This window comes from Anneissia japonica, unplaced genomic scaffold (genome assembly GCF_011630105.1).
Source record: "Anneissia japonica isolate Jap-2015-1 unplaced genomic scaffold, ASM1163010v1 scaffold6788_len1366326_cov149, whole genome shotgun sequence".
In the NCBI taxonomy this organism is placed as follows: domain Eukaryota; kingdom Metazoa; phylum Echinodermata; class Crinoidea; order Comatulida; family Comatulidae; genus Anneissia; species Anneissia japonica.
Genome location: NW_022692324.1, coordinates 385451 through 397635, shown reverse-complemented (window position 1 = coordinate 397635; position 12185 = coordinate 385451). Strand labels below are relative to the sequence as shown.

The following is a 12185-nucleotide window of genomic DNA, read 5'->3' as shown; positions in this document are numbered from 1 at the left end:
ATTTTTATGATGATGATAATGATAAGTACTGCATATTAGGTTTCTAGGTTTCCTGCGTTTATTTTTCATTCGTTTTTATATATTGATCTTATTGAGTCGTTGTTTTTCTATGTTTTAAATATTTGTAAATATATTCCCAATGTTTTGTATATTTGTAAATTTTAACAATTTTATATTGTAGCCATTTGTTGTAATTCAGGTTTTAACTGCGACACATTTTGGAATAAACCATGAATGAATGAATAAATGAACTTATTCGACGTACGCCAGCGTATTCGCCATTTTTTCATACTTACGGCATATACTGGCTAAATCGTCAAGGTGTGACATGGCCATTAGTAGTATTAACTTAGATAATATTTGATGCAACGATAAAAAGCGATGTCAATGTATTCTTATTGTGTTTTTTGACTAATGCAACCAGACGGGGGCTGTAGATCGTCCCACTTGTAAGTTGAGGGTAAATCTAGTTTGCGAGTTCAAAGAGAGCAATTATGGGATACATTGCATCATAACTTAGCTTCATAACTTAGCTAAAAATAGAAATTAAGTCCCCCCCCCAAACGCAAATCGAGTCTTCATAGAAAGTGCAAGCAGTAGAGCCTACCGTAAAACCTTGAATAGAAGCACAATGGGCGAGAAGCCCATCTCGAGTTGAATCAAACAATCTAACTTTAGTTTGCAAAAGTAGTCTGGAAAAGAAGTATCTCTAAAAGATGCCCATGGGCAAAATACATTAAAAACATGCTTGGTTTATACAGTAGTTTAATGCCGGTTAATACGCTACATAAGACTGATGTTACAGTGGCCCTATTGTTTTATGTTAGTTTTTCCCAATAATTCAGCATTTAATGGTCATATATTTGTATAGCGCCCACAGAAAACCGTCTCAAGGCACTTTTGAAGCCACAAGAAACAAAGAACGCGAAAGGGGGGGGGGAGTGCGCACCCCCGATTTTGAGATAGCGTCGCCATCACTACCGTGTACACACAGGTACCTCGGCATCAGTTTGCTGGGCTCCGGTAGCTTCCACCAAGGATAGGCCTATATGGCTCCCCTAACGTGCACTGCTAAGTTGGCGGTGCTACCTCAAGTAAGGAGGCGCGATTTTTCATTCATTTTGAAAAGAAGTTCCCCCTCCCCTTCTTTGCAAAAATAGCCTCGAAAGGAAACTCATCTCGAATAGAAACTCATCCAAAGTTAACAAAAGAAAAAAGAATCCCACGGCATCAATTCTAGGTTTTACAGTATTTTTTCTATTACTCTTCAAAACCATCTGTTGAATATTCAATGTATAATATGTACACAGTATTAGTATCAATTTATTATAAATATAATATACAAAGCTACAATAAGAACAAAGATAAAATGAGCATTAATTTCTGTAATGTTTTTATTCAAACCTTTCAAAACTAAATGTTAATATTTTATATACAAGCATGAATAGGTTTTTTTAGGTTATGAACTAATTAGATCATACAGATAATTGTCTTGAACTCCTTGGATGCCAAATTGAAATATATTGTCATTCATTTCTTAATAGTTCTACATCAATTCAGCGTATTACATGTAACATACACGTTCAATGTGTACAAGCTTCATGTATGTAAATACATCTGTCACAATCTTCCTGCTTATCGTCAAATGTGGTCATGATATTACAATCCTTGTAAATTATCCGCACGCTTTCTTGACAACATTCAACTTGCACACATGGACATGTATTGAAATCTAGGATTCAACTTGCAAACATAACAGCATTGGACATTTGCCTAATGCATGCTCACATCAGTTCTCGTGGTTTACAGTAGAATACAGACTTCCATATTAATGCGGCTTTTTTACAAACCGTAGCCCACAGTAGCCACATGAATGAGGTCCTTCGGGATCCTGCAACAGTGAAAAAAACACAATATGTTATCAAAAGCACAAAATTATATATACTTCCTACCTTTCATATACTGTGTAATACAGTAGTATAATACTTTTTGCACAATGACACAAATCATGTCCAGGCAATTTGCTGCAACCCACTTCACAGATATCAAAAATAAAATGTTATTCTATTTTCTCTTCCAGCTTGATATTTTTGGCAAATCCATTTGCTAAAAAAGAAAATATTGTTTTTTTCCACCCTCCTCTGACGATCTTTAAAAAAATATGTTTGTGAAACAAGGTATAAAAAAAAATCTCGCCTAATGGTTCAACCCCAAAAATTTAAATAATATTCTTACAAGATTGATGTAGACTTTAGGATGGCCTAGAGGTCCGCCGCCACCATTACACCACACATGTCTTGCATCTACCTCAGTTGGAGGCTCGTCAGCTATCATGTCTATTGCGAAGTTTTCATTCACCTACAGCAAAGCAAAAACAAATAAACAAATGCAATTAGCTATTCTTGTCTTTTGTCGATGTGAACAGTGGCGTAGAAAAGTATTTTTCATTGGGGGGAATAATTGAAAATTCTTGGGACCGACATAAAATTACTGATGTCGTTCACAACATTCAGTGTGAAAATGTGGCTTGCTTTGCAAGCACATCTAATATCTAAGAAGAGCTTAGATAAAATAAGTTTGTTATCAACATTAATACATTATGCTAATTTTCATCTTTGAAAGCGCATAAGACATTGCAAATTATTTCTGTGATAGTCTTTTGAAGAGCGTAAAGCTCCATTTATTCCCATACAGTCAAAATATTGGGGGGATGATACAATGGACCATCTCCCCCTTGTCAAAATTAGGGGAGGGGGAAGATATATCCCCCATCCCCACCGGGATCTACGCCTATGGATGTGAATGTATGCAAGTCAATTTGTGGACCACAGGGGCAGTGGAAGCAGGTGGGGTGGTGGGGCTTGGGCCTAGCCGACAAAGACAACGAGCCCAGCCCTCAGGGAATCATGGTGAAAGTTGTCAGAGAAAAAAATAAGAATCATTTTCTAAGCCAGAGACGTCATTTAAAAGTGATGTAATCCAATTTTTTTCACGTCAGCCACAACCATGGTGGGGGTGAGGTTGGTGTGGCCAATTTGTCAGGGAGCAAGGACACTACTTGTTGGAAAATGCTGACACCAATGCTGGTGGACCATAAGATACTTTTTATGTGATGTTGCAATGTAAGTAATGTAAAATCATGATCCATTATACATTTTACCACCCAACTATATTGCTCCACTTCATATAAACGATGATTAAAAAGCAACTCAAAGTTGTTTTCTACTCAACCATCAAAGGTAACTTTCTGCATTAAATTTATAGTAAAACAATATTTACATTGAAAAAAGCCTGAGAAACAATATATGCAAGAAAATATAAAAAAATGTTCATGTTAATTAATAATACAATATCTACCACACTCAAGTTTTTAATGCAATGTCCCATTATTTATGTACTTAGCATTTACTTACCATTTTTTCTCTGGAAATAAACCGTGCTCGCCTCACATCAGACTCTTCAAAGGCCTGTAAAATTAAATATAATTATTGGACTAAATATGCGAAGAAGTATTTTATATTTATACACAAAATAAATTAAACTTCTTTGGTTTCCATGTGATGTATGGGAATTCAATGACTGCACATCTGCACATATCATTCTATGTTTGGCAGGGATAGGTGGGTGGGTGAATGTCACCATCTCTAATGCCACTGCTCATTTTAATCTCACACTTGGATTGTATTTTATTATTGTTGTTGTTGTTTTTTTTTACATTGGTCTAAATTTAAATCACATTTGTTAATATGTTGTTGTCTTACGCACCTCAAAGTTTGTTAACATTAGGTCTAAATTAAGTGCTACAGTAGGTCTAACCTTGCCCAGCTAGGCTATAATAATTTGAGTATTATGATTATTAAATATTATCATTATTACTATTATAATTTAAAGTAATTATTTCTACACATCACACCTGAATTGGTAACCCAAACCAGATTATAATGTCCAAGCTCCAGACTGTAAAGTACTGCAAGGCCTAGTGGTTCCAACCCCTAGACCTAAAAAATCGGGAGAATGGAGAATGTGCAGGTGAAGGGTGCCGCCATTCCCACCATTTAGTAAAAAGCGTCCTCAACATCAAAATAGCATTAACGCCTTTTGAGGTATATAAACGTAATCTATAAGATATCTATTGGGTTTTTCATTCATGTGGCCTAATATAATAATTTCATCTATTTTACTGTGCAAATCCCATGTAACTTACGGGCAGTATGTTAGGTTGTCGTACTGTGAGTACAACAAATCTACGCCTAGAGACTATAGTTTTTAAAATTCGGGAGAACTTGAACAAATTTGGGAGCCCAGGTGAAATAGCATAATTCGGAAAACTCCCAATTAAATCAGGAGGTTTGGAACCTCTGAAGGCCTGCATGGTGAACATATCCTCCGTGCTAAAATTTTGCCTAGAAATCAGTCCACATAGCCTAAGCCTACAGTATTTCTTCTAAAAATAAGGGCCGATTTCCGCACAGATTTTGCTGAAAGTAAAACTTTGACTTTATCTTAAAAAATAACAATGTAGGCCTATATTTATAAAAATAATTACTACTATGGCTACTGTACGCAGTAATTACGAATCTGCGCACCAATTTTCCTAGCAATTTTCCGTGCAAATTTGAGCTGGTTTTTGAGTTGAGGTATCATCCACGCACGCAGTTAAAAAAACTTTGCAGCTGGGCCATAGCCTATGCTAGGACAGGTCTACCTTGTTTGTAGGTATATATTATCAGTAACCGTGTCCGGGTGGCCTACTACTACAGTACGTCCTAGCTAGACTACGCCTATAGACACGGTAGGCCTACGCCTTGGCCCTTAGTGTCTAATGTGGTGGTAGGCCTAGGCCTGTCTAAATAAGGCTAGCCTACTGTAGCCTAGGCCCACCTAGGGCCAGGCTAGGCCTAAGCTAGGCCTAGCTAGCTAGTCTACCCTACCGGCCTAGCCTACGCTAGCCCTAGGCTTGCCGGGCGCTCCTTTCCATTTTACCTGACCGGTGTGTGTAACTTTCTCTTCGGTAGTACACTGTCTCGACAGTACAATGCTAGGCCTTGTTCTCTGTATAAGGTGCAAACGCACACGATTCCAAGTTAGGCCGAGGCCTAGACGGTGAAATCCACGAATGGTTGCCATTTTGTTTCTGCTGACCTCAAAGTTTGGTCAATCTTGAGGTCAATCTTTAAAACAAAACTAAGACTATTTTGAGTATTATCTTATACTGTATTACAGTATTTTTTATATTTTCTCAAAGCAAATTTATTCTGCAAAGGTATTTTTAGAATTCGCGCAATATTATCAATATAGGCCTAGTAATATTTGTAGGCATTATTATTTTGATTGTTATTATTATTTGGCACACACATTTTCGTTTGGGAAGAAGCAGACGAAATTGAAATTGTAAGAGGGGAGTGTGGTACGTCAATTTTATTTATTTTTTATTGATATTTAATAATTATATATTTGATTTAATGGCGTACATAATCCTAAAGCCCTGTAGGTGTGAGGCGCTTAAATGGACTCCCTTAAGCCTAACATAACTACTAGTACTACTCTCTCACTCTAGGGTGGCCTACTAGGGTAGGCTCATCATGTGGATGGCTTAGCTTGTCCCGACACTCATACTAGGCCTAGGCCTACGCCCTGTTGCACTAGCCTACTACTAGGCCTAGGCTAGCCTAGGTAGGGAGGGGCCTTGGTACTAAACTAGGGGAAAGTTTCCAACTTTTGATTGTTCTAAAATTATAGCTTATTATTTTTTATAATATTTTAACTTGTTACCCATCCATAGTTTGGCCTTTTTCACGAATTGGTAGACTTCTTGAAGTGATGACAAACATTGCGAATCAACAGTGCGTAACCAACAGAAATAAGATAAGCTTGTGGGCTGATTTCCTGACATCATGTTATTTAAAAAATCATAACTCCATAACGGGGCATCGTATCCAAAAAATTATTCCAGAAAAAATGTTCTTAAAAGACTAGTCAACACCACTATATGATTGAAAAATTTTGTTGACCTCTTAAATCAAGATTGTAGATAGGCTTTTCTTTTTCCATCTTGATTTCAGAAGTCAAAAACATTTTTTTCAATTTTTTTTTCAATCATATAGTGGTGTAAACTAGTCTTTTAAGAACATTGTGCTGGAAATTTTTTTTGGATACGATGCCCCGTTATGGAGTTATGATTTTTTAAATAACATGATGTCAGAAAATCAGCCCAAAATCTTATCTTTTTTCTGTTGGTTACACACCGCTGATTTGCAATGTTTGTAATTACTTCAAGATGTCTACCGATTCATGAAAAAGGCCTCCAGTTTTTTCAGGGGGCCTATATATAGTGAAGGAGTTTCACAGATTGGTGGGGAGGGGATACATACCACATCAGCCTCACCATGGTTGGGGCTGAGGTAATACAATTTATGATTATGACACCCCAAGATGTCCGGAAAAATGGCACTTTAGAGACTTAAATTTTAATATCATTTTCTTTTTTTCTCTTTATAATTTTGAGGGTGGGGTGCTGGGTCCTGTTTGAATTAATCTGCCAATGTATATGCCTGCAAGTCTTTCTAGTGAGCCTATTAATATTAGCCTTGGTTTTTCAACTTCAACTATGATAGGCCTTGTTTTACAAAAAATGTGGGAATGCAGTAACATGGGGAAGTGAAGGGTGGGGATAAAAAAAAAAAACAGGGTTCTATTCTATGTACTGTAACATGTGAAAAACAGATAAGGAAACAAACCGTGTGCGTAATGGGTAATAAAAAAGCATACAGTACAAATGGGCAGCAGGTGTATTGTTGTTTACACCCCCAACAAGTGTACTGAGCTCCCTTGCCTATCTATTTACTTTGCTAAACACTAAAAGATAACAGATGAATGGCAAATGATTCTTTTGTGGAAATGTATACCGTTGTTCATAATCATTATTAGTGTAAACAAATTTTTAAATCCTCAGGTTTCTCAAGTTCATAAAATGCTTTTCCGTAACTATGTTTTCAAAATTCCTTTGTAAATGCAAAATTTCCGTACCACCACCTAATAATTTACCTTGAGTGCAAGGTATAAGCATGAAGTTATAATTATTTTGAAATTGGGCCTGATCGTCTTTGGGCCCGATAACAAGTATGTAATTTGATGTGGAATTTCAACAAATAAAACACAAATTTTGGGGTCACTTTTTCTTTTCACAACAATTTATCAGTAATCCGACAAGTATGAGATGTCTAGGGACAATGTAACCAAAGATCCTGATGGAAAACTAAATTGTTCTGGACATTAGACCTATTTATTTATGGGTCCAGGCCTATAATATAAATATCTTTGATAAATTTCTGTAGTATTTTTGTAAATTTCCATAGAAAATAGGCCTAAATCCGTAGTACTGAGAAGTCTGAATGCATAACCTTGAAATCTGTGAGTTTTTGTTTATCACGTAGTAAAACTGGCAAACACTAAATTATCCATGAGTCTGACGGTTGGCTACTATGAGACTAACATACCTACTTCATTTATATTTCAGGATATTAATACCAGGCTGAAAGCATTAAAGGAATTTTAGTTTCACTACCCCAGGCAAAATGATAAACATTCTACGAGGAATATCAAGATTGAAAATCTTGCAACCAATTATACCATCAGTTTCCGCAAGCTTACATGAAACCTTCTCAACACTAACAAGGCCGATGGTTGGACACAAAATTGTTCCAGCAACAAGTAGACTGCCTTCAAATACTGTACTGGAAAGCAAGCCATTGATGACAACCTACCAGAGTATTGCTACATTTAAAGTTAAGTCTGCATTGAGAAAACGTTGCAGAGACTGCTATTTTGTATGGAGGAAAAAGAGACTGTACTTACTCTGCAAAACGCATCCTCGCCACAAACAAAGACAAGCGATTCCTAAAAAACCATTTGCAAATCCTTGGTAACTGCTCTTGAGTACCATATATAAATGGTACATATGAGTCCTGATACAAAGACTTTGTTATGAACAATTTGTGACAATTATATCAAGTTTATGATTTATGGAAACATACTAAAGCCATTATAAAAAAATGTCACATGTGGTGGATTTATAATAAAAACAATATTCTCATATTTTGTATAACTTGTGTCATTCTGATACAGTGTACATAATTAACTATTACATGGAATTATGATGTTTCTTGCTTTCTTCATTGTCAATTTTTTATTCCTGAATAATATTTTCTGTAGAATGTCAATTGCAAATATACTGAAATTAGAATAACAAGATAGCGCTCTCAGTAACAAAATAGAAGCGTCCATTCACGCAGAAAGGAATTGTAATTGACAGAGTTGTTACCTTGGTTGTTACAGAATTTTCATGAATATCATGTCAAAGTTGAAAAGTAATTGTAATTACAATAGGGTGCCCTACAATGCATTGTTACAGGATTTGCATGCAAAAAATTGCAGAGAGTGCTATCTTGATATAAGATCTTTGTTACAAGATGCATGAGGGGGCTATGTAAGTATTTTTGTAGACAATATTTGCAAGCACAGCAAGCAGTTGACTGAAGGTACAGTTAATGAAAGATCTAACATCATTTCAAGTTTGACATAGCTAAAAAAAAGGTTTTTTTTCTGGTGGATGAAATTATAATTTCGCTGTAAAATTACAAATATGAAATACATATCATTGTATGCCAACAATGTGAAGCAAATTTATAACAAGGTTGAAATTGTTGTGAAATAGGATGGTAACTGGCTTAACCGCCAAAAAACAATTTGGGAAAGAGCCTTAAAATTTTCTCATTTAAAAGGATCAAAATTCACTGATTTACAAAAATAAGGACTGCAGCACGAGAGTGCGTAAGTGTTGACAAGAAATATGATGACAAAAAATATTACCAGTATTAACATAATTTAGCAGTGGCGGTCCAGCGGGATTCAGGGGGTGCGGACGAACCCCCCTCTGTGAAGAAACGTAACAAAATACTACTAGGTCCTGGCTTACAAAAGGCATGCTAACCTATGTTGGCAGATCAGACCAACTTGGCTTAGCTCAACTAGTCTATAATTAAATAAATTATACACGACTGTTTTTGGTTCGACGTCGTAATAATTTACGGTTTAACAATACATGGAAGAAAAAATAATTACAAACTACTCAATATTGTTGGAATATAATAATATGTCTTTGATTTTTTCTATTTTTTTTTTTTTGTCTATGTATAGGCCTAAATAATGAGAAAAATAATTACCTGACTTTTTTGAAGAGGGGGAAAACCTTGAATTTTGAAGAACTTAAAGGTCATTAAAAGACAAAAAAGCTCACTTCCAGCCATCTAGGAATCAACATTTTCCGGACCCCCTTTCATTTTGGGGAAACATTTCAAATCCTGGATCCGCCCCTGAAATTAGGGCACCTCAAAGACAGTATTAACATTAGTTCAAATAGTGCATACTGTACTACTGCGTCTGGATACCAACAATATTGGACAGCGTGTCGTGTTAGAGGTGCATGCACCTGCTGATATGCTCTCTCACAGGAATTTTTTTCTATATATATATATATATATATATATATATATATACTTACACGCTGAAGAAGGTTGTAGGAACAACCGAAATATACGTGAAACTTATAATAAATATGTACTTGCAGAACACGCAACTCTCAAAGTCTGTATTAAGATATTTTATGGCCCTGATGAAGCAGAAACACAGATCTCTACTATAATAGCTGGATTGCTCATTGTTTGGTTTAACTGACGTCGTGTAGGGGAGCAGAAAATGTCACATCACAAAACTTTTCAACCAGCATTAACAACGCAACATCTCATACTTTTGTTAGATGATTTGGAAAATATCCTTACGTTAAATTTTAATTATTAAAATGTATTGCAACAATTGTTATTTTTAATAATTTCAGCAAATGCCACCAGAAATTTGTTTAAATTGGCAAGTCACTTGGGCTTCACTTTTTTCTGTACAATGATTGGCCGATGAGCAAACCAGCTATTATATAACAGGGATCGGTTGACAGGGACCTTTCAGATAGAAGTGCACAGGCATTATGCATCTACAAACCTACTATTTTTTTTACCAATATAATTTGAGATTTAATGAAGAATGAATGATTTGTGTTGTCATTTATTTATTTTGCCAATTTGTTTGTATTGTCATGATTCTGTTAGTATACTGTATAACAAAGAAGCAAGAACCAATATGAATTCAAATAGAATCATTTTCTGTCAGTTTATTTCATCACATTTTCTACAACCTATTGCATTATATTGGTGCATAATATGGGTTTAGTATGTATTACTTTCAACAACCCACAATAAATTACAAACATTACTAGGTAACATCTACACCCTTAAACATTAAATTGTATGAAAAGCAGCACATACAAAATATTTACAAAATAATAGAACAGAATCTAACACAGCACCACTGATAATTATAAACATAAAATACATTCACTTTAAGGTGAGCACTGTGTGCTCAAAAGCTAGTGTATTGTCAAATAAGTACTACAATAATATTAAAGTACTATCATCTGAATACTAGGGGACACCGGGGTCAATTGCAACACAGGGCAAATGTAACAAATGATCTCAACGCTGTTAGGAGTACACCACCAATTCAAGTTTAGCACTGCGCATGCGTTTATCATGTTTCCACATGTTATCCGAGTATCACTAGCTAATAATAAAAGGAAGAGATTTTACAGCCAAAAAACGATTTTTTGACCAGGTAAGTAAACGTTTGTGGTTACTTAATATTTTTGATTGTATGTATAGGAACTTGAGCTACGGGAGGTACTTTACTTGATGAAAACAGTGTACATTTAGGCTTGTATTGTGGTGAATGTTTTAATGCTGGTAACTTGCGAACAATATACAAAAGGCCGATAATGATACCTGGCTAGGTCGGGGGCAAATGTAACAGAAGTGTTACAATTTCCCCTCGAGAATTTTATGTGTTAAAAAACAATATTTTAATTCATTTCCACATGTTATCCGAGTATCGCTAGCTAAAAATAAAAGGAAGAGATTTTACAGCCAAAAAAACGATTTTTTGACCAGGTAAGTAAACTTTTGTGGTTATGTATAGGAACTTGAGCTACCGGGAGGTACTTTACTTGATGAAAACATTGTACACTTAGGCTTGTATTGTGGTGAATGCTGGTAACTTGCAAACAATATACAAAAGACCGATAATGATACCTGGCTAGGTCGGGGGAAAATGTAACAGAGTGTTACAATTTCCCCTCGAAAATTTTATGTGTTAAAAAACAATATTTTAATTCATTTCAGAATGGTTCGCCACAGGCAACGGTTTACAGACCGTGGAAATGAATTGTTCAAGCTAGAGCAAGCTGCAAAAGCAGTACCAGACCAGGGGAAGTCTGCCAGGAGCATGGCACGTGACCATGGAATTTGCCATGTCACACTGTATCGCACAAAACGGGGTATTTTTCAACGTTTACCGAACGAATTTAATAGACTACTTGATACTTGTTTTAATATTGATATTTTTTAAGATAGTCTTAATATTTTTAAAAGCAAAATAGTTAAAATTGTGTAAGTGTATTTTAGTTTATTTCAGTTTTGAAGTTTATAATATATATTTATATATGTTAGTTGAACCTGTTAGTGGCGGTTTTCATCGCTGTTGGTTTTATACTGAATAAAATTTAAAAAAATAAAATACTGCAAGAGGCTAAGAGAAAACCCAGATGAAGCACCTAAGTATGGTTGCAATCCTAACAACTGAGTCTTCTCCCAAGGCCAATTTGTACTACGGTCTAACACCGAAAGAGGTCAGGAGATTAGCATTCAAATGCGCTGTAACATATAACGTGAAATTCCCACAAACATGGAATGACACTCAGATTGCAGGTAGTGATTGGTTTAGCAGTTTTCTTAAACGACATCCTTCATTGTCAATTAGAAAACCACAAGCAACCAGTTTGGCACCGCATTCAACAAAACGACCGTGAACAAATTTTTTGATAACCTTGCCAATGTGATGAACCGGTACAAGTTTGTGCCACAAAACATACACAACATGGATGAAACTGGTGGTCACAATGGTACCACGGCCCGATCGTATTGTGGCACATAAAGGAAAGAAACAAGTGGGTGCCCTGACATCTCAGGAAAGGGGAACATTTTTACGTGTGCCATCGCAATTAATGCAACTGGTAACAGTGTCCA

General features: G+C 35.7%; 1 protein-coding gene across 1 annotated transcript; it reads right to left on the bottom strand.

Moving 5' to 3' along the window:
• Window positions 1-1376: 1376 nt before the first annotated feature.
• LOC117100218 (NADH dehydrogenase [ubiquinone] iron-sulfur protein 6, mitochondrial-like) lies at window positions 1377-5158 on the bottom strand. The gene is made up of 4 exons (XM_033239813.1): window positions 4984-5158; window positions 3414-3467; window positions 2236-2358; window positions 1377-1891 (listed from the first exon to the last, which is right to left on the bottom strand). The coding sequence occupies exons 1-4, from the start codon at window positions 5125-5127 to the stop codon at window positions 1829-1831; spliced, it is 384 nt and encodes a 127-aa protein (XP_033095704.1). The 5' UTR covers window positions 5128-5158; the 3' UTR covers window positions 1377-1828.
• Between the last annotated feature and the right edge of the window lie 7027 nt (window positions 5159-12185).